At 43.6% G+C, this 23,769-nt stretch overlaps 1 protein-coding gene across 19 annotated transcripts in view; it reads left to right on the top strand.

The window, feature by feature from the left end:
• The first annotated feature begins 1,980 nt into the window (after positions 1–1,980).
• WNK2 (WNK lysine deficient protein kinase 2) overlaps positions 1,981–23,769 on the top strand; it is a 173,015-nt gene continuing 151,226 nt past the window's right edge. For 11 of the 19 annotated variants that reach the window (XR_013229031.1, XR_013229030.1, XR_013229032.1 and 8 more), the window contains exons 1-2: positions 1,982–2,638; positions 3,722–4,594. Coding sequence is in view for 14 of the 19 variants with exons in the window: in XM_077325571.1 (XP_077181686.1) it covers positions 3,749–4,594 (846 nt within the window). In the remaining 5 variants the exon portion in view is untranslated. Of the gene's footprint in view, positions 2,639–3,721; positions 4,595–23,769 lie in introns of all 19 variants that reach the window. The other 8 variants (XR_013229027.1, XR_013229028.1, XM_077325573.1 and 5 more) reach the window with 4 other exon arrangements.

The following is a 23,769-nucleotide window of genomic DNA, read 5'->3' on the forward strand; positions in this document are numbered from 1 at the left end:
TCAACCTATCTTTTTTTCTAGTATTCTTTTTCTAGTATTCATGCTGAGTGTGATTGTCTCAAGGCTGCTTCCACAGCAGTGTGGTTATTTCAACCTGAATCTCCTAGATTCTGCTCTGAAACTCTTGACTGCTATTCTGGGTTCCATGATCAAGCTGCTAATGAACAGTAGCTAGCAGATGGGTCTTGGTGAGGTTACCTGTTGGCTGCTGCTGTGCCTGGACTCATTGAATCCAACCTCAAAGAGCCAGTGTGGTATAGTGGTTAAGAGTGGAAGATTCTAATCTGGAGAACTGGGTTTTCTCTTAGAGCTGTTCTTGCAGAGCAGTTCTCTTAGACTTTTCTCACAGGGGGTATCTGTTGTGGGGAGAGGAAGGTGTTTGTAAGCCACTTTGAGACTCCTTTGGGTAGTGAAAAGCAGGGCATTAAAAAAAAAAAACCCAGGTCTTCATCTAAGGGCAAAAAAGGCAACTAAGTTGTGGCCAGCCACACAGTGTGTGTATGGGGGACTCACAACAGCCTTTCCAATCAGCCTTAGAAAGACCTCTGACCTCTCCATGAAGGCTGGCAATATTGTTGTGGTTGCCTAGCAACAGCTATTCCAGGTATCTATGTCTTAATCCTACATTATCATTGGGGGAGGGTTATTTTAGATTTAATTTTTTCCTGCTAACCTGACGCTTTCCTCATGTTTATAAAAAGATCTACCTTGTATGTCAAATGGCACTAATCCTCAAATTGAAATATCCATAGATGGGGCCACATTGAGAATTAGATATATTGATATATGTACAATAGAATAGCTTTTATTTTATTTTACATTCCACATATTCTCACTTAGGGTTTTTCTCTAGGAACAGTATCTGCCTCAATTCTAATTTTAAACAGCTTGTCTTCCATATAGCTGTTGCTATTGTTGATTTTGTCTATTTTAAACATATACTGTTTTTGTCAAACATATGACACCCAAAGCCATCATCACAATCACTACAATATGACTAAAATCTGTCTCTTACTGAACTCACAAGTACTGAGAGAGGCAGAATGTGTGGATTGCACATGGCACTTGGGTTTCATTCCACAGTTTGTTTACTGTAGAGAAATAACATTAAATACATTTTATATTATGTAGGTTGTAGATTTTCCCTTTTGTCTCCATCATCCTGCAATTCACCCAAGTATTGAAGCAGGAAGCTCACCCCCCCCCCCAGCACATGAATCAATCACTGACTTGAGCTATTGTCAAAAATTAGTATAAAGGGGTGGGGAGGGTATTCAGCTGTTTACATTCGGTAACCTTCAGTTAGCTGCCTGGAGAACTGGTGTCCCTACAGGCATAGGAAACAGGTCTACTGGAAATCTGTTTTCCCTTCCTTAGATGGCTGTGCACGCACTCACTCACTCACTCACTCACACACACACACACACACACACACAGAGAACCTGTCCTACATTGGGTACTTATTCCTTTTTTCTACTACAGGTGTAGCCAACCAAGTGCAGAATAATAAGAATAATAAAAAAAAATCCGGAGAAGCTGCAGGTGGTTTTAAAAGATTTATTAGGCAGAAAAGGTTCTGCCAAGAAGACTGTAAATAAGGCGCTGCCTAACAAAGTCCCCAGAGGAGAGCCGGTGCTTGCTTGCATCAGACAGTGGAAACCTCGCAGCAGGTTACAGCCGCCCTCAGGAAGAGCAAAACGGCTCCTCCGACGTGCCCTCATTTGCTCTTTCTTCCCCTCTTCTCAACATGTCCATTCCCCCCCCCCCGCACTTTTGGTCTCCTTCCAGAGGCTATTTCGACCCTTTTCTTGAAAGCTATCGACGCAGCTTCCTCTCAGTAATCTCCGGTGGCTCCAATACCCCTCCTTCTACCCCACCCGATTTTATTATAGAGAAGAGCAAGGGTCATATTAGGCTGCGGCTTGCCTAGAAGGCATGCGCAAACCTTGGCCCAAGTTTATCCCCACGGTATTGATGGAAGCGCAGAGTGGGGCCGTCGAGAGGCTCAGCGCTGGACGGCGTTAAAGGGGGGGGGGGGCGACGTGCTGCCTGCAGTCGAGGCGGGGGAGTCACCGCTCTCCCCATACCCCCCCCCCCACCGGCTATACTGGGCGGATCTATCAGGGGGGCCACCGCCCCCAGCCCCCTCTCATTGGCTGCTTGTGGAAGCCCGTGGAGCCAGGTCTGTCAGTTAAATGGGGCGCTCATTAGCGAGCGCTTGCCATTGACAAAAGCGTCGAAGGGACCGAGAGAAGAAGCGACGAAGGGAAGACACCCAGCTGGAGCGGCGGCGCAGGCGGGCAGCGGGAAGAAGGCGCGTCCTCTGCCGGGGTGGTGGCGGCGGTGGACTGTTTCCCCCCAGCCTGTGGTACCCTGCGTCCGCCCTTTGGACTATGCGAGTGGCCGGCGCTGCCGAGGGAAGAGGAGTCCGGCGGGGCTGACGGACGGAGCGGCTCAGTGGCGAAGCGAAGTGCGGCGGCCGTGAGGAGGCGGGTGCTGCAGAGCCGGCCTGCGCTGTGGGGGGAGGGGAGGCTACATGCGCGGAGACGGAAGAGTTGCCCTGCTGCTCTATCACCCCCCCGCCGTTGCCGCCGCCCCTCCCGGCTGGCTCTGAGGATGGGCGCCTCTTCGCCTTCGCGTAAGTAGCCGCGGCTGCCAGCGGGCTGGAGGCCTCCGCCTGGCCAGGGCTGCAGGTGAGGCGGCAGCTCCATTGTGCAAGGGGAGCACCTGAGCCCGCTGCCCCTCCCCCTCCCGCCCCGCGGGGTCCAGCCGCCTTGTGGTGGTAGCCCTGGGCAGACTGCAAAGGCTCCGAGACACTGGGCGGCCCTGGCCGTCGCCTTCGTCTGGGGAGGCGGAGAAGGGACGCAGCCCCTCGCCTCCCTCAGCCTGGCTGCGGCTGCAGATGCCTCGCTTGTGTGCCAGGCGTGCGTTGCGCGCGATGATCTCCGCCCGGCTTGGCGGGGCCGGGAAGCCGTGTGGGGTCTGGGCAGGGGGCTAGAGCCGCCCCCGCCCAGCCCTTCTCCTTGGAGGCCGGGCGCTGGGGGGAGCCGTGCCTGGCCCCGCTTGATTAGCGCGGTCTGCCTGCGCGTCAGTCCCACCCTCCCGGTTGCCAGCCTCAATATGGCTTTCCATTGAGGAGCTGCAGTATGACTGAAGCCGGCAAAGGGGGCGGGGGAGGCGGAAGCCCGGGGCGCGTGGAAGTGGGGTGAGCCTCTGGCGTGGACAGCGCGTGTCGGGGGGCCTGGAGGCGGGGGAGAAGACAGCGCCTCCGGGGGATTCAAAGGCGCCCATGCGGGGGAGGGACGACGCTTGGATTTGTGAAGGGCTTCGGGGCGACCGAAGGCGACGGCCGGCCTTTAGACGACAGCTCAGGCTGATATGGGTGCATAATTGCGCCGAGGGGGGCGGAGGCGGCGTGCGGTCCCTGTTTCTGCAGTCGGCAGTTCCCCGCCCCCGTTCCCTAGAAGGGACTGCTAGCTTTCGCTCTGTGGACAGGAGAGGACGAGGGATCCCTGGTGGCTAAGCTTCCCCCGCCCTCAATTCTTCTCTCCCTTGGGGAGGAAGACGGCTCTTTATATTAATGCTCCGCCCCTGGAAGGCATGCTTGGGACACCCTTGAAGGGTTCCAGTTCAGAGCCCAGTTTGGAAACCGGGGGTGGCGGTGGCATGGCAGGGTCATTCCCCTCTCCATAGCTCTTTTGCTTTTTATTTTCTCTGGCAGGTGACTCGGCTGAGTTTCGGCACAAGGATGGACCGTGATGAGTCCCTCAAAAGAAGGACAGCATCGCTGGCGACACCACCAGCACCACCATCTCCTCCAGGGGCAGCTGGTCGCTCAGCTGTAATGGAAACTGGGGGCAATGCCAAACCGACAACTCCGCGGAAGGCAAGCGGAGGCGGAGGTAGCAGCGAGGTTGCAGCTGCTGGTGCTGCAGCGGCCACCCGTCTCCAAGCGCCTGCTGTTGCTCCGGCTCCTGCGGGTGGAAAGGGCATGAATATTGATGGGCCAAGCGGCGGCAGCCAGGCGGACAAGGACCCTGCTGTAATGCCCAGAGGAGGCAAAGCCCTGCCCCCCACTGCCCCCCGCCTGCCTTATGCCAAGGATCCCAAGCTAGTCCATCAGCGCTTCTTGCGGAGGAGTGTGGTGGACTCCGACCAGGAGGAGCCCACCTTTGAGCCCTCGGAACCAGAGCAGCAGCAGAAGAAGATCATCCTCTTCTCCAAAACCAGAAGGATAATTGCTGAGAGGGTGAAAGCAGGCCAGCGTGTAGTGGAAGAGAAGGGACTGGTAGAAGAGGCCATCCCCCAGGACAAGGGGGTCATCCCTGAAGCCCTCCCGGCCAGCAGCCAGCAGAAGCCAAGCAGCAAAGATGTGGAGAAGAAAGAGGTACCAGAACCTTCCAAAGAGCAGAGCAAGTCTAAGAAAGAGGAGGCTGAGGAGGAGGAGGAGGAGGCCGATATGAAAGCTGTGGCCACTTCCCCAGATGGCAGGTTTTTAAAGTTTGATATAGAGCTTGGAAGAGGATCTTTCAAAACAGTCTACAAGGGCCTAGACACTGAGACCTGGGTGGAAGTGGCTTGGTGTGAGCTTCAGGTAAGCTGCTTCAGCAACTCTCTGAATGTTTTTTTTTTTGGGGGGGGGGGGTGAGTTGTTTAAATGTCCTGGCAGCTAAGGACAAAGTGCATCTGTCGTCTATAAAAGCTTTGTAATACTCACCATAGCTTATCCTACCCAGCCTAACTATAGCTCAGAATGTTCATTGGCTCCAACCCTTTCCCCCATCATATGAATACTCACTCCCACTAGGATTAACCCTCTCAGCCCTGTCACTTACCACAGAGATAACACTTATACTGTAAACTAATAATGTTTTACAGTGGAAAATGAGCAAACTAACAAAAAGGGCCCACATGGTGTATATGCTAAGTAAATGTCACAGAGGAATCCCACCGGGCCAGACTATGTCAGTTTTGTAGACAGCATATTTGTCTTGTACTTTGGAATGGCTTTGTCTAGAGAGAACCCCCCCCCCCCAATAACCTTGCAGCAAGTCATAGCAAGACAGTTGATTTATTTTGGAAAAAACAATCACTCTTCATCTCATACAGGTGTTATTAAGCTATTTTATAGATAGAATATACTACATACGGCAGTACACTCCGGTGTATATTTAGATGCAAATATCATTGAGTGGAGTAGATTTACACCCTACTAAGAACATTTAGCATTCCATAAAAAAAAACATTGCAAATGTTTTGGGAAACTGAAACTTTATGAACTTCTGCTTTCTATGCAAAGGGTTCAAGTAAATGAAGGAACTTTTTTTGCTTTTAAAAGTTTTGTTACATGATTTATAAAGGAAAACTAATCTGTTTAATCATTCATAGTTCTTTTTTCTGTTTGAATGTCATGTTTTTGAAGTGTCATAGAAATGAGATGAAGGGTATTTATTTTCTTAATTATGCAGTGTATTTTTGTTGAATAAAGTGCATGAGTCAGTGTTGATAAGGGATTTTCTATCTCTCGTTTGTTTTTTAAACAGCACAGTCTTGAATAGTTTTACACCCTTCTAAGTCCATTAACTGAAAGAACTTTGTGTGTTTTTATTTACAATAGGCCTGGTATAAAACCCACCAATGTAACTTTTGCATGTCTAAATTTAATTGCATAGATAATTTTAGGCATTTTAAATTAAATGCCATGGTATGAATCAGTCAGCCAATATTTTCAAGATGCAGAATTAGTCCTCTTGGTGTCTGGAACAGTAGGTAATGGGCAGGATGGAATAGATACTTCAAATACCTTTGCAAAGTTTGCAGGAAATAAATAATGCAGATTTTTCATTTCCACATATTAAGCTGATGTCTAGATGTATAATTTCCTTTTCATTTATTGTTTTTGCGTCATATAGTAGACTAGTAATGCAAAACATAAATGTACTGCTGGTAAGGTTCTATTTATTTGGATCAGAAATAATCTGTACTTAAAAAAAAAATCCTGATTTATATTGCTAAAGTTTACACAGGCCCACAGAGCCAATAGTGCTGTATCATTAAAATTAGGCAAATTAAACTGCAGGCCCATTGAAGGCATTGTGAGGAATTAAGGAATAACAGCAGATTTAGCATATCAGTTTGTAATAGAAGCAGATGGGTATTATGCAAAGACAACTACATCCTGAATCTGTTCTTTGGTTATATTTGAAAGGAGAGGCAATTATACCTATCTAATTAAATTTAGCAAGTATTCCAGTTACAACATAGCTTTAATACAAGTTGGCTTCAGTTAGTCATTAATGTTCATTTTATAAAAGCACTTGTTTTTCAAAAAAACTTTTTGATTACTTTGTATGTACTTCCTACAGTTCTACAATTTTCTTTTCTTTGGAACAGGGTAGCTAGCATAGTATTAAATACATAATATAAATCACAGATATATGTAGTGTGATTCAAAAAATGCTTTCCTTTCAGTAATTTAAATACCGGATTAGTGTTTTAAAATGCTGCAATATGCTGAAAATAATATTCAGTAAACTTTTTCCTGTTACACCATGATCACTTTTCTGAGAAGTTATTTTGATCCCATCCAATCATCATATCATCATACATTTATACAAAACTGTTGGCAGAAAGCTGTCCTAATATTGCGCATATTTGCTGTGAATTTTCACTTTCATTCTGTTGTCCATTCAACCACTTAATGGGGAATGGAACTCTTTTGGAACACAGGTTTCTTGGGGCTTTGCCATCCTGAATAACTATGTCACTAATCAAGTGGGTAGCCGTGTTGGTCTGAAGCAGCAGAACAATTTTTGAGTCCAGTGGCACGTTTATGACCAACAAAGATTTATTTAAAGTACTAGATTTAAAGCCCGTTGCATCTGTAAATACAATGGCCACTAGCATCCCCTTTCCTTGGTCCCCCTTCCCAGGCAGCCCACCTGCCAGCATTCCCCGGTGCCCTGAAAAGGCCTACTGCTCAAATATTAAGAACAGCTAACTGTTAAAGATGAGCTTTCATGTGCATGCACACTGTATCTGAGGATTTGTGTGTGCACATGAAAGCTCATAATAACTTGAATAAAATTTTGTTGGTCTTAAAAGTGCCACTGGACTCAAAAATTGTTCTTATGTTACTAATCATTCCTTATTCTAAATAATGTATTATTATATAAGAATTAAATGTTAAATGATGCAAATTTTACATAGTAGGACCCTAATTTCAGCAGGCTGCACACAGGAGTATAGAACATAGTCTCTAGTGATTTATCTAAGTAACTTTGTGAATCATTTAGTACTATGCAGGTCTATGCCTACATAGAAAAGCCCTCTTGAATAATTCAGTTTTGCATAGTTTATAGAATGATAGAAGTGTGGGAGCCATCTTGACCTTGTCAGGCAGACCTTTACATAAGATGGGTGCCACAATGCAGAAACCACATGAACAGGCAGTTGTTGATTTTGCCCTTTTGCAAGCTGACACTTGCAGAAGACGTTGCTCAGATGAGGAAAGCTCTTGTGGTGGAGAGGGACAGCTTCACAGATATGATATTCCAAGGCCATGTAAAGCTTTGTATGTGATAGTCCGTACCTTAAATTGAGCCTGGTAACTAATGAATAGCCAGTGGAGTGACTGTAGCATCCTCTATCTAGATTCCAAAATCCCCAAGCAATAATGTTCTTCATCAATTGGAGTTTTTGACTTGTTTTTGAAAGAAATATAAAGAATTGTTTTTTTATACCCTGCTTTTGACTACCCGAAAAAGTCTCAAACTGGCTACAATCGCCTTCCCTTCCTCTCCCCACAACAGACACCCTGTAAGGTAAGTGAGACTAGGAGAGCTCTAATAAGACTGTGACTAGTTCAAGCATCCCAGCCGGCTACATGTGGAGGAGTGGGGAATCAAACTTAGCTCTCCAGTTTAGAGGCCACTGCTCCTAACAACGTACACCAGTATACAGTACATTATAATAGTCTAGTCTCGATGTTACTGTGGTGTGGACTGAGATGGCCAAATGAGTCTTATCAAAGTGAGGGACCATCTTTCAGGCTAGAATCAATTAGAAGAAAGCCTTTACTGCCTCACTAGGGGACTTGAATAAGAATATATATAGAGAGGTATCATTTATTTCTTATATTTCTATACTGCGATCCCATGAGGCTCAGGGTGAATTACAGAAAATGTAGAGGTGACTGTTGAGAGATCACTGTGGTTAGGTGTTCCGGGGCCAAGTAGAGCGCTAGTAGTTTGGCGTAGAAACCTGACTGAGACTGTTTATGCACTGGTGGTTTCATGCTGGGCTGCAGGCTGGAGTTTTAGTCATGGCAGGTTGCCCCACCTCTTCCTGCACCCACACGGGGGAGCATTTGGCCCGGTGCTCCTCATCTGCCCCTGATTTTTGCTCCTGCATGGGAGCTGGGGCAGTGAAGTTCTCAGTGCATAAATAGTCTGAGTTGGGGAAAGGGCTGAAGTTTCCTTCACAAATGTTGATATTTGGTCTGCAACAGCCCTTTCAACAACTTCCCCAGAAACGCTAAGTGTGAGATGGGGTGGTAGTTGTCGGACTCTTGCGGGTCCAAAGATGTGATATTGCTGACAACCAAACCCAAAGTAATGAAGGACTTACCCTAAAGATTTTACTTAGAGATTGAAAAGCGGAGGGGTTGGGTATAATCACAGATTAGGTCCCATTGATGATAACTGGTTTCCTACAGTAACTCTTTGAAGCTGATGCATGAGAAATTACTTGAACCAGTTTCCCTGATATTTCCTTCTGCCTCCAAGTGCCTCAACAGGATAGTATGATTTCCTGTTTCGAAGGCTACATATAAGTCCAGTAAGAGAAACAAAGAGGTGTAGCCTTTGTCTACGCTCATATGGGGGTCATCAACAAAAGATAATCAGCCAGAAGGAAGTGGCTGCAGGTAACTGTGCAAAGTTGAATACCCGAGCTCAGCTCAAAGACAGCATTCCAGTTCCAGATCATTTGAAAGCAATGATACATTTCGAAAAGGCTTTACAAATGCAAAGAGTGAACTTTTTCCTGCCCATTCTTTGGAGCTATCAGAGAAAAATCTTTCGTTTGAACGAGGAGAATTTTTCCACTCTGACAATAGAACTGCCTATGTCCCATAACCCATCCTGAAGCCAGACTGAAGAGTCTAGAAGAGATGACATGGAGTTAGTCTGCTAGTGCTTTCTTGGTCACTTTGCCCAGAAAGGACAGGCTAGAAACCAGGCAATAATTAGCTACATCATTTTTTTTATAGGGACAGTTGCTTTGGATTAATAACTACCTCCTTGAGTGGCTGATGGAAGATGCCCTGAGTTAGTAGTTGATTTATAATAGATCCTAAGAGTTTGTTGACGTCATCTTTACATGATTTTAGCAGCCAGGATGGCAAGGATCCAGAGTACAAGTGGTGACCTTCACTGATCTCAGGATCTTGTCGACATCCATCAAGGAAACTGGGTCAAACGATCCATAAATAGACCAGGTGGTGTATTAGGCCTTTCTTCTGGTGTGCCTGCGTTAACACTGACATCTAGATCAAGACGTATTCTCAATATTGTATCAGTGAAAAACTTGGCAAATTTATAATTAACTAATAGTCTCTTCCTGAGACAATAAAGGCTGAGTTTTGGCATCAGCTTTAGTTGCGTTATCCTAAACAATTGGGATGGCTGTGAAGTAGCTGTAATAAAGCAATAACATTGCTTTGTCACCGGCTCTGTTTCATAGGCATCTCTACACTGTTTTTTGTACTATTTGAATAACAACTGTAATTTGGTACTGGCTAGAATCGTTGCATAAAAGTGAAGTTCAAAGGGAACTGATTTTTTCATCAAATAATGTTTAGGCTAGAAACTCCCAGGTTGCTCTGAAAGACATCTGTTTGACTCAGACTGGAGTCAGCTTGATGTAATGTTTAAGAGTAGCACTCTCTGTTCTGGTGAGCCAGCTTCCCCGCTCCCCCACATGCAGCCAGCTGAGTGACCGTAGGCTATTTCTTGTCCTGGTAGAGCTATTCTTGTACAGCAGTCCTGTCAGAGCTCTCTCAGTGCCACCTACCTCACAGGGTGTCTGTTGTGGGGAGAGGAAGGGAAGGCTATTAATTGTAAGCTGCTTTGAGAATCCTTCAGGCAGTGAAAAGCGGGGTATAAAAAACAACTCGTTATCTTCTTCACTGGAGTGCTACAGTACTATGAGATCTAAGGAACCAATGACCTTAGTTGGTATAAAGAAACTCCACATTCTGTCTTATTTACCACTTTGGTAGAGCCACATGTTATGGATATCGTGGAGATAAATGGCATCCACTCATCTGTCAGGTGATTCTAGTTGGCAAGAGGCCATGTCATTGTTGGCTGTGTCAGTTTTCATAATATATGAATTGAATGAAAGCAAGCTAAGGTGCCATGGTTAAGTGTGACCAGTGGATAAAGGGATGTACAATCCTGGTTTTATGCTAAGTATATGGATACAATAAAGGTAAAGGTATCCCCTGTGCAAGCACAGGGTCATGTCTGACCCTTGGGGTGACGCCCTCTAGTGTTTTCTTGGCAGACTCAATACAGGGTGGTTTGCCATTCCCTTCCCCAGTCATTACCATTTTACCCCCCAGCAAGCTGGGTACTCATTTTACTGACCTCAGAAGGATGGAAGGCTGAGTTGACCTTGAGTTGGCTGCTGGGATCAAACTCCCAGCCTCATGGGCAGAGCTTTCAGACAGCCTTTCAGCCGCTTACCATTCTGCGCCACAAGAGGCTCTTCATGGATACAATAAATGTACCTTAAGAAATGTAGGTAGTGAAATGACTTTCACTTTTCTGTTAACTAATGAAAAGTAGTTGAACAAAGGAGTTCATTGTGTCAGAATTGTGTCAGGATCTGTTTGGAAGCAGCTAGTGGTCAGCCACAACTTATGAAGATGGTGTTTTATGTGCATTTGAGTTATGTAATCTCAGTAGCATGTTCACTATAATTGTAAAAGCACAGAGCTGTACTCTCCCCCTTTGGCTGGCATTTTTATCTTTATCTTTATTTAGAATACCTGGAACATTTTATCTGTCTTGCAAACTGTTTTAGGCTTTTTCTTGACAAAGATCATGCTGTGTTGCCAGTTCTTCAAAAAAATAATGCTGACTTCCCTTCTGTTACGTAGAGGAGGGTATTTCATTTGTGGGATGGACTGAAGAAAACCACAAAAACCTGTCTGTTGCTATTCTTGGAGGAAGGTTGGCATAACAATGTACCAAATAACAGACCCATCACCTTGCTTCCCTTTATGCCTTCCCTTCTACCACCCAGTCTTTGCTAAAATAAAAACAAATCCAATACATTTACTAGGTCCATGAACCCCAGAGTTGACCAAGGACCTTAAATGTCTCCATTTTCAGTGGCTCTTGTTTGTAATCTGTCTTCATAGTTGCAGATGAATCCAAATGGCAGAGAATCTTGGTGTATTTCAAAGCTGCATGAGCTAACCTAGTATCTGGGATTTTTTTCTGCAGTGGTCTAAGATGACAGATGTATACTTTCTGGTTTTAAATATCATTGTGACTATTTTGAGTTCTTTGTTGGAAGAAAAGTGTGCTAAGATTTCCTAAATAAATAATTAACTGTAAGTCTGCCATATTTTTTGGGGAAAAGAGGACAGACTACTTCAAGTGATCACTGTGTCAAATATCCTTTTAAAGCCAGCTTGGTGTAGTGGTTAGGAGTGCAGACTTCTAATCTGGCGATCCAGGTTTGAATCTGCGCTCCCCCATATGCAGCCAGCTGGGTGACCTTGGGCTCGCCACAGCACTGATAAAACTGTTCTGACCGAGCAGTGATATCAGGGCTCTCTCAGCCTCACCCACCTCACAAGGTGTCTGTTGTGGGGAGAGGAAAGGGAAGGCGACTGTAATCCGCTTTGAGCCTCCTTCAGGTAGAGAAAAGCGGCATATAAGAACCAACTCTTCTTCTTCTTTCTTTTTCTAAATGCCTCTACTATTTAAGCTGAGATAATTGCTACTTAGTAATATTCCTGACCTTCTAACCTCAAAAGAGTGCATTTTCATCAGTGTTTAGAGTCCAAAAGAGAACAGGTATTAAAAAATTCAGTCTGGTGTAGTGGTTAAAAGTGGCATCTTCTAATCTGGCATGTCAGGTCAGCCCCACCTACCTCACAGAGTGTCTGTTGTGGGGAGAGGAAGGGAAGGTGATTGAAAGCGCTTTGAGACTCCTTTGTGTCGTTAAAAGCGAGGTATAAAAACCAACTCTTTTTCTAAAAAGAAAGCATCTGGTAATGCGGAATTGACAGAAACATTCAGTTGTATCTGAGAAGTTCTGTTTTCAGATGATGAGGTCTGTTGTTAGGAGTTGCTGACTTTTTACCTTGCTTTGTTTCTTTGCTGGTGCTCAATTATAAATGCTCTCTTTCTGGGGCATTTGTAGAGGGAAGCATTTTGGCTGACTGGAGATCCAGGAGAACTACAGGAAACAAGAGTTTAGGGATCAACAAAACTGGAAGTGATGTTGACAACATGCCAAAGATCTATATCAGAGATTTCAGGTGTTTCAGCTACTGACTTAGTCATATAGGCAAGACTTAGGTGCATTAAAGGTTTCTAGATAAGCTACTGCATCATTATGCCAACGATTTGTATTCAGGGTGGGAGGAGGAGAGATAGAAGTACTGCAAATGCTGCCTTCCAATATTGGAACCAAAGTTACAACCACATTCATATTCTGTCCTCTACCAAGCACAGTTTCTGTCTTGGATTCGATAACATATTCATTCTGCTCTCTAGTAAATAAGGAGATTAAAAAGCAGAGGTATGCAATTGCTCAGGTATGTATAATTGTATTATGTATTTTTTTTAGGTAGGGAGAAGATGCATAAAATAAAGCTCAGGGACTTTAATTAGTTGTTTAATATTATAGCCATTTTGCTAAAGCGATTGATGTGTTCTAGTAGGCCAGTATGTAATGAAATTAAGCAGCAATATGTTAGTTTCTTGATCTCTGCAAATAAAGGATGAGAGTCCTTGCTGAGTTGAAAAGCAATGGAAAGTTCCTTTGAAATCAGTTGTTGTGAGGATGCTATCAAAGAGTACAATCAAAGTCTAGATCCCACTTGCTTTCTGGTACTTTCTGGCTGGTGTAGGTTATAAAACATTATCAGGTTATAAAACATTTTATCAAGAATCTTGAGACTGTTCAACATTGTGTTCATTTTTGGTTGCAGACTAGAGTGATCCTTGCACATATCATTTTGATGGAAAGTCATGCACGTTGAGTTTAGTTTTGTTCTAGATGTTTGTCTTTGGACTTTTAAAAATACTGAAACAACTCTTTTGTATTTAAGTAAACACAAAGATTTAAAATACTGAGCTGGTCTTGGAAAACAAGTTGGAAGATTTCCTGTGCATAATTGGTCCTTGGGAGTAAGGGGAAAGCAAATTGAAGGTTTAAATAGTAGTTGGCCACTTAAACCTCTATATTTATCTGTAGTCTCAATTGTGGAAATAAGGTCAGAATATAAAATAACAAGAGGGAAATTCCAGTTAAATAGGCTGTTTCATTAGTACTTCCTTAGTTGTTAACATTGTGATTTAAACCAAAGTCCTTCAGATTGTCCTGCTCGGATTAAATCCTTAATTCTAAACCAGGAAAAATCCTTAGCTTTTTAATAAGATGGTGAATTCCTCCATTATTTCTAACCAAATATCTTCCTGTTGACAAAAAATATGTAACACCACCAGTAATATTAGTAATATCCTGAGCATAATGCAAATTATGAAAAGTAGGGGTAATGTTGACAGAAAGTTACCTTGCTGGAATAAAAATCTAAGTTTTAAGCCAAGAGAAATTCTTTACTCTCTCATGGGCTTGTAAAATTCCAAATACATTTGCTACAGCTACCTTCATAATTAAAATGCCTATCAATTACTTATAGCTGTGCTCAGTAAGAAGACACAATTAAAGATATAGTAATAATGTAAATCCTTTTATAAAATGGATACGTTTGCTACTATAATGTTATGAAGAGTTGGTTCTTATATGCCGCTTTTCTCTACCCAAAGAAAAAGTGGCTTACAATCTCCTTCCTTTTCCTCTCCCCTCAACAGATACCCAGTGGGGTAAGTGAGACCGAGAGAGCCCTGATATTACTGCTCGATCAGAACACTTTTATCAGTGCTGTGGTGAGCCCAAGGTCACCCAGCTGGTTGCATGTGGGGGGGGGGGCATTATAGAGATTAAATATTCTTAAAACATAATTGTTGAATGGAAAGGTACAGTTTTGCGATATTTTAAACAGAGCCACACTTCAAATTTCTCTTATACAGGCTGATAATCAAATTTGTTTTAGGCCATCTCCAATCTTGTTACAGCTACTGTGTCTTCTAATGAAACAGCATACTAATCCAGAATTCCTGTCTTGTTAATCCAGAGAAATATAGATTTCTTTCTTGTTTTATCATTCTTTGTGAGATCTGGAGTGTTTCAGTACCCGTGTTCTAGTATGTTTCTGTCCAGCTGCTGCTTGAAGACTGACAGTGAGTGGGAGCTCACCACCTCCTTAGGCAGCCATGTCCAGGGCTGAATGCCCCCCCCCTATCTAGCCAATACCATTATAGACATAGTTTAAAGCCATTTCTGCAGGTCCTGTCCTCTGCTGCCAACAGGAACCTTTCTCTGCTCTCCTCTAAGGCCAATTATGCACGGAGTGGAAGGTCCGCATTCAGGGTAGAATGGCGGCGGCTAAAATCACCAATTATGTACGCTGCATGCGGCAACTGGGCACAGAGTCAATGTATGTTGCCGAAAAAGCCGTGTTAGCGAGATGCAGAAGAAAGTGGAGCTTCCCGGGACCAGGGCGCAACCAGAAGCGGCTCCGGAGTAGCCGCATGCATAATCGGATACTCTGGGTTTTGCCGATGTTGCGTTCCATCCCGTGCGAAAGCGGCTTGCTTCTCTTCTTCCTCCTCTGCGTTCTCCATGCTACCGTTTCAGCGGCCGTGCATAATAGGCCTAAGTGACAACCTTTCAAATGCTTAACAGCAATCATGTTCTCTCTCAACCTTCTCTTCTCCAGGATGAACATCCCCAAGTCCCTCATAGGGCTTGGTCCCCAGGCACCAGATCATCCTTGTTGCTCTCCTCTGCATCCTCTCCGTTTTGTCCACATCCTTTTTGAAGTGAGGCCTCTAGAAATGCATACAGTACCCCAAGTGTGCTCTGACCAATGTGTTACACAGCGGGATCAATAGTGGTATACACTGGGACCATAATATCTTGTGATTTTGTATTATGCCCCTGTTCATATATCCCAAGACTGAATTGTTCCAGCTACTCAGCTGTTTGGGGGCCTTTTTTCCCTGCAAACAGGGCACACGTAAAGGGGATGCAGAGACAGACTGAAAAACAACTGAGTCAGCAGGTAGCAATCTGCCCACTGGCTTGGCTCAGGAAATCTTGTGCATAAGAGAACCTAAAACAACTGAACCAGTTGGAAGACTGCTCCCTAACAGGCAATCGTTAGCAGTATGTATGTATGCACATACGTATGTATTTGTTTAATTAATTAATTACGGTTTATTAAACCGGAACAATCTTGAGCAGTCTTGCCTGAAGGAACTGCAAAGAGAGCTCAAAGCTGTGCCAGCGGGGATATTGCTTCCCTCTGGCTCAGCTCTTTTCTGTCTTTTGCTGTCCAAAAAACAGGTTTGCTGCAGGAACAGGCTTTTTTTTTTTTTTTTTTTTTTTTTTTTTGCAGCTTTGCTGCTGTTTTCCCCCCTGCTTGATTTGTTTCTTTTGGGGTCAGTTGGATCCCCAAAAATCCTGTATCTGAATACTTGACTGGTATTGGGATCCAGGATTTTTTGGGAATCTCAGATTTCTTTTTTAGTCCTGTAGACCCAAGCTGAAAAAAATTGCACACCCCTAATACACATTAGGGGTTTAATAGACATTAAACCTTTAATTATAAATGTACCTTTTGTTTCAGAGTCTGACATAAACAGGAAAAAAATCTGAAAACAAGATGTATCAAGGGTAAAATTACAGTAAAGATGGTATTTGAGCAAGAAAGTAGGAATTAGACTCAGTATTGTCATGCTATGGCTAATCTAAACAGCATCCTCAAAAGCAGAGACATCACCCTACTAAAGTGTGTCTAGTCAAGGCTATGGTCTTCCCAGTCGCAATGTATGGCTGTGAAAGTTGGACCATAAGGAAGGCAGAGCGTCAAAGAATTGAGGCTTTTGAACTCTGGCGCTGGAGAAGACTCTTGCGAGTCCCTTGGACTGCAAGGTGAACAAACCGGTCAGTCCTAATGAGAAGGAAGGACTCCCTGGAGAAGAACCTAATGCTGGGAGCGATTGAGAGCAAAAAAAGAAGGGGACGACAGAGAATGAGGTGACTGGATGGATTCACTGAAGCAATGGGTGTCAACTTAAATGGACTCCAGGGGATGGTAGAGGAAGGAAGGCCTGAAGGATCATTGTCCATGGGGTCGCGATGGGTCAGATACGACTTCGCAACAACAACAATTGTCATGCAATAAGTGAAGAAACTGTTTTAGTGGAAATATTATAAGAATGATGATCGTTGTATATTGTTTCAGTACTACTAAACATGTCTCAGTACTAGAGTTTATGCTAAATTAGGTAATATAGTAAAATGTGTCTCATGATTATTATACAGAAAGCTAGTTTTTCTAGATTGGCCAGGCTATCTAAATGTCATTTCAATAAAATTGCATTCTGTGTCCCCCGTCCTCTGTGATTTACAGTAGTATTTTAGGCAGACTTACATCCTTCTTTAAATGCAACATTCAAATAGTTTAAATCTGTTTAGGATGCCACTGTTATTCTGGTTCTGTTAATCAAAGGGGAGGGGTAAAGAGTTATGCAGGTACTCAAGTAGCTCCTCTGTAGGAAATATTGTCTATAGCTTATAAAATTTCATTAGGTATTGAAATGGAGGACCAGCCTGGAAACTATAAAGCCATAGGACCTCAGGTTTCAATAGCTGTGATTCTCTAGAATAGCGGTCCCCAACCTTTCTCAGGTCAGGGACTGCCTCCGGGGTGAGGGAAGAGCTGACGGCCCGGGTGCTGCGAAAATGCGCACGCACAGTTGCCACACATGCGCGTTTTCGCCACCAGCATGCCGGCGGCTGCCTCTTCCCTTCCTTCTCGCTGCGGGCGGGGCGAGGCAGGTGCAGCTGCCGGCGGCCCGGTACCGTGGCCTTTGCGGCCTGGCACTGGGCTGCGGACCAGGAGTTGATGACCTCTGCTCTAGAAGCTCCACTTTGGGCCCAATAACCACATTCTGTGTTCTTGTTACATCATGGCAATTATACAGTTCTGAGTTCAGTGCCTCCTTGAAAAGATTAATGCAGTTTTGCAGCTTTCCCTGAAAACATGTGTCCTGAACTTTGCTTGCTTTTTTAAGTTTCAATTTTTGCATTTCATGGATTAAAAAAACAATGAAAAACCTTGTGAATTGAAGCATGTTTGTCAACTCATTCATACAGATTCAATTCTTGATGTTTTTAAGGAGTATTTCCACAAATTACTAGTTTCTTTCCTATAAAAGAATCTGAAGCCGACATGAAACAAAAAGAGTCAGGAGCTATGTTGTGCAAAAACCTTGGCACCATTTTTCTGGAGTTATATGCTTGACAAATTTCTCAGTTGACCTCCTCAATCAAATACCAGACATTCTTCCATATTCTGTAACATTTGAAAATGCCTAATGCCCCATTCCCTACCCCACTATGGCACTATGAAAGATGAGTAATATTGTATTTAAGACTGTATGAGAAATTGAACCCGGGCATTATATATTGTTCAGTACTATCTACTGAATTGCTATTGTCTTCACCCAGGAACAAAGTTGCAAAACAAAGTGAACTCACTGGTTATGTCAGTCCCTTAAATACTGAATAATTAGAGAACTATCTCATTAGATTTCCTAACATCTACTGAAGGCATAACTTATTCTCCTGCTCCCAAGCAACAGGTAAACTTTATCTTGATAACAATACAGATCTACATACAATTTAGATTATGGTTTACTTTTAAAAACTTCTTGGATATGCAGGATTTATCATTTGGATCTCTGTTTTCTAGTGTGAACAGTCTCATGGCTGTACCATATTGGTGGCTTTGTGTTAAAAAAAGATATTGTTGGCAGCTACTAACAATAGCCTGACTGCAAAATTGATGTCTGATTACAAATCAGGTTGCAAATAGGGGTGAGCATTCATATAATCCAAATCAGATTGCACCTAGGAGTGAGCATTCAGTTAATTCAAACTGGGTATTTATTCAGACAGATTTTTGTTCTATTTTGCTGGCTATCCAAAATGGCTGCCCCAAAAATCCTGAGAATATTGGGATTTTTTGGACCACTGATTATTATTATTATTATTATTATTATTATTATTATTATTATTATTATTATTATTATTATTATTATTATTATTATTATTATTATAATATTTATATTTATACCCCGCCTCCCCCCGAAGGCTCGAGGCAGCTTACATAAACCCGTCCCCTAAAACCATAAAATGACAATAAAAACCAATGATTTACAATAATTGTAACAGCGATGGCGTAGCCTACTCATTTGCTCTCCGCATCCTCATCTACGGTGGGGGGTGACGCTCTCTACCGCCAGTTTGTGAGGGGGGGCTGATCTTCTTTCCGCCCAGCCTCAGTTATAAGCCTGGCGGAAGAGCTCCGTCTTACAGGCCCTGCGGAATGCTGGTAATTCCCGCAGGGCCCTCAGCTCTTCCGGGAGCTCATTCCACCAGGTTGGGGCCAGGACCGAAAAGGCCCTGGCCCTAGTCGAGGCCAGGCGGGCTTCCTTGGGGCCGGGAACGACCAGTAGGTTAGCCCCCGCAGAGCGTAAAGCCCTGCGGGGGATATAGGGCAAAAGGCGGTCCCTCATATATGCTGGGCCTAGACCACGGATGGCCTTGAAGGTCAAAACCAAAACCTTGAACCTGATCCGGAAGGCGACCGGTAACCAATGCAGCTGCCTCAAAACTGGCTGGATGTGAGCCCTCCATGGTGTAGCTGTGAGGACTCTAGCAGCCGCATTTTGGACGAGTTGCAGTTTCCGGATCAAGCCCAGAGGCAGGCCGGTGTAGAGCGAGTTACAGAAATCTAGTCTAGAGGTGACCGTCGCATGGATCACTGTGGCCAGGTGTTCAGAGGACAGATAGGGCGCTAGTAGCCGAGCCTGGCGAAGATGGAAAAATGCCCGGCTAGCTACCTGTTTAACCTGTGCCTCGAGTGTTAGTGAGGCATCGATGGTCACCCCTAAATTCCTGGCCTGAGATGCGATATTAAGTTGCGTCCCGGCCAGAAAGGGTAAGCGCGCTTCCTGATCTGCCCCCCTACGGCCCAACCACAGAACCTCCGTCTTGGAGGGGTTGAGTTTCAGGCGACTCTGCTCGAGCCATCCAGCTACGGCTTCCAAACATCTGGCAAATGGATCTGGGAATAGTTGCAGTTACAGTATGTTCAAAGGTTTCTCAGTCCCTTAAATGCCTTTGGAATAAACTCTCTGCTTGGAGAAAGCATTTAAATAGACTTTGAAGTTCATTCAGGCAGCTACTGCGGTTTGCAAAAGGCATTTAAATTTTAAAGGGACCACATTCTCTTTATAGTAAATTACCTTTCTGAACTTCATTGGAAAGTCTCTTTCTTTGAGAATTCATGGAATTGGACCCCTTGTCCCAAACTTTTTCAAACTTGGGGATTTGTTTTAGGGGAGGCATAAGTAGCTATGCTGCAAAATTGGTGCCCTTGCCTCAAACAGCAGCACCAACAGAACCCCCCAGATACCCCAGATTGATTCTTCATTATACTTTAAGGGGGGCATATACTATAATGGAGCCTAAAAATTTAGAATTCAGGAGTATTGGGAAATACTGATATTTTTTTCAGGTTCAGTGTGCTTGAACCTGAAAAATTCCATTTTTTCATACCCTGAGTTGCAACCATTGGAGAAATGAGGTCAGTGTGTGCTTTATGTTTACAGTGATGATAAAAGTAATTGATCTGGCTTTCCCAAGTATTGGACGGCTGCAAGGCTTGCATACAATGCTGTCATTGTCTTATATGGAGAGATCTGATCATGTATTTTATTGCATTCTGTTAATCTTGAGGGAGCAAAAAATATTATACAGCAAGAAATGAAATATTAAGAACTGAATATTGTTTGTGCCATACAAAGTTATTATATAGAAACACTAACCTGAATATATTTACTGCCTGATAATCAAACTACTTGAAATGGATGTTACCTGCTGTATTTTTTAAACATAGAAAATAAGAAGCTTCCTTCAACTAATGTGAAGAAAAAAACAAGATATATCTACTGCTTAAAAGCCAGTGTGGTGATATGGTTAGAGTGTCGGACTAAATCTAGGAGTTTCAGAAACACTGTACCTGCCATGGCTGATCCCTTGATGTCTACCATGGCTTGACTAGCCCCTATAGGAGCCTTCCAAGACAGACCTGAATCCTCCCCCTCCAGCTAAACATTGCGAGTTGGGGGGACAAAAGGGGTGATTCGGACTTAACTATCTTTCTTAAATTTTTTGATATAATTTGTTTACAAGAGACTTGGGCACTGAATGACTTTATGACTGAATGGTTTTCTTCGTATGCAGTGCCTGCCTTCAAATTGAATAGAATGGTCCGACCCAGAGCCGGGTTGTGCTATATGATTATCAATTCTCTTAAATTGAATATCCAATATCTTGATCCATGCCCCCTGCGTATTCAAGCCTTACTTTTAAAATCAAGGCATTCCCCACTTATTCTAGTGAATGTTTATCTTCCTCCCCTTCTGTGCATAGACACCCTTAAGTCATACCGGAATTTTTTGACTTTCTATCTAGAAGGGCTCAGATCTAATTATCCCAGTTTGGCCTTTTGTTTGGTGGGGGACTTCAATGCAAGAATTGGAGTGAGTAACAATCAAGCAACCTGTTGCAGTAGGATGATGCTAACAATACCCTTAAGCTAGGAGTAGCTGCTATAACGACCTTATACTCTGTCTAAGAGACATATATTTACTTATATGAAGTTTGTCTGAAACACTAATAATTTAATGTCCCTTGACAAAATCAGTGGGCAAAGCACGTTGGGACTGCTTTGAACAATTAAGAATAAAGAAATAATAGAAGATTCAAGACTCTACAGAAGTCTGTGTTGGGTATTGTGCTTGCCACCTTGGTATCCCAGTGCCTCTATACTTGATTTGTAACAGTACCCCTTTTCCATTTATCTTAAATAGATATTTCAAAAATCTGACTATAAATCTGGCTGGCTGCCTGTTAGCAGACCTCTGTATTAAATTTAATTTAAATATTCTGAATGGTTCCTTTTTCTATGACCCTGAGGGCCAATATACTATGTCTCCTCAGAAGGCTGCAGTGGGGTCGACTATACAATCCTTTCTATGGATTGGAGCAAGTATATAACAAAGTTCTTGATAGGCAACCTCTCCAAAAGTGACCATCATCTGATACTGTTTTCTGTAGATATTAACCATGATTCAGATGATCCCCTTCCTAATAGCTTTGCTGACTCCAGTGCTCCTCATCTAAAAGAATAATCTGGTCACCTACTGCTGCTGCACAGATCCAACATTAATTATCTAGCACAACTGCTTTGGCCCTAAAGAATGAGTTAATTAGGAATAGCTCCCTAGTAGAGGTGCTATATAAATGTAATTACATTATTAATAATCATCTGTTTTGCACAACCCATTGATTGGTTAAAATTTCTTCAAATGCCTGGTTCGATACTGAGTGTGTCCTTGCAAAAAAAAAAAAGAGGAACTATTATCATCTGATGCACTTAGGTTTACTCACATGGAGCCCTCCTTCTATAGTGAATTGAAAAAAGCTTGCCAATCCCTGTTTGATCGGAAGAAACACTCTCCTTCTATGGAAAATTGGTCCCAACTTTTAACTGCATTCAAAAGAAATTGTAATAAAGCCTTCTTTTCGCTGGTCTATGGTACAAAATTTATTGTGAGCATTTCCCATAGCCCCAATATCCCTCAGCAAAAATATAACACCTTTTACTATATGCTTTTCAATGATCTCCCCCTCTCTGATCATGTTTACTCCTTTCCTCCCGATATACCTGAGTGGCCTCCTGTTACTCAGGAAGAGATTGTTAATCTTATCATGTCACTTAAACCTAATAAAGCCCCAGGCCCAGACGGAATCCCAGCTGAGCTCCTGAGGGAAAATGTCAATGGGTGGTCAGGTGCACATGCCCACCTCTTCACTCTGATAGATAGACATGGTTCTATCCAGGACTCCTGGTTGAATTCCATACTGAAACCTATCTTTAAAAAAGGTGACCCTATTAATGTCACCTTCAATGTCACTGATCTTCAAAAAAGGGAGGAAGGATGACCCGGGAAACTAGAGACCAGTGAGTCTGGCCTCTGTTGTGGGGAAGATAATGGAGCAGATATTAAAGGGAGCAATCTGCAAACATCTGGAGGACAATTTGGTGATCCAAGGAAGTCATCATGGATTTGTCTTCCAACAGGTCCTGTCAGACCAACCTGGTTTCCTTTTTTGACCAAGTGACAGGTTTGCTGGATCGTGGAAATTCAGTTGATGTCGTTTACTTGGATTTTAGTAAAGCTTTTGATAAGGTTTCCCATGATGTTCTGATAGATAAATTGAAGGACTGCAATCTGGATTTTCAGATAGTTAGGTGGATAGGGAATTGGTTAGAGAACCGCACTCAAAGAGTTGTTGTCAATGGTGTTTCATCAGACTGGAGAGAGGTGAGTAGTGGGGTACCTCAGGGCTTGGCCCGGTACTTTTAAACATATTTATGAATGATCTAGATGAGGGGGTGGAGGGACTACCTATCAAGTTTGCAGTTGACACCAAATTGGGAGGACTGGCAAATACTCCGGAATGATAGAGACAGAGTTCAACGAGATCTGAACATAATGGAAAAATGGGCAAATGAGAACAAGATGCAATTTAATAAAGATAAGTGTAAAGTTCTACATCTGGGTCAGAAAAATGTAAAGCATGCCTACTGGATGGGGGATACGCTTCTAGGTAATACTGTGTGTGAACGAGACCTTGGGGTACTTGTGGACTGTAAACTAAACATGAGCAGGCAGTGTGATGTAGCGGTAAAAAAGGCGAATGCCATTTTGGGCTGTATCAACAGGGGCATCACATCAAAATCACAAGATGTCATAGTCCCATTGTATATGGCACTGGTCAGACCACACCTGGAGTACTGTGTGCTGTTCTGGAGGCCTCACTTCAAGAAGGACGTAGATAAAATTGAAAGGGTACAGAGGAGAGCGACGAAGATGATCTGGGGCCAAGGGACCAAGCCCTATGAAGATAGGTTGAGGGACTTGCGAATGTTCAGCCTGGAGAAAAGGAGGCTGAGAGGGGACATGATAGCCCTCTTTAAGTATTTGAAAGGTTGTCACTTGGAGGAGGGCAGGATGCTGTTTCAGTTGGCTGCAGAAGAGAGGACACGCAGTAATGGGTTTAAACTACAAGTACAACGATATAGGCTAAAGGTAAAGGTAAAGGTATCCCCTGTGCAAGCACCGAGTCATGTCTGACCCTTGGGGTGACGCCCTCTAGCGTTTTCATGGCAGACTCAATACGGAGTGGTTTGCCAGTGCCTTCCCCAGTCATGACCGTTTACCCCCCAGCAAGCTGGGTACTCATTTTACCGACCTC

This window comes from Paroedura picta, chromosome 3, assembly GCF_049243985.1.
Source record: "Paroedura picta isolate Pp20150507F chromosome 3, Ppicta_v3.0, whole genome shotgun sequence".
NCBI lineage: Eukaryota > Metazoa > Chordata > Lepidosauria > Squamata > Gekkonidae > Paroedura > Paroedura picta.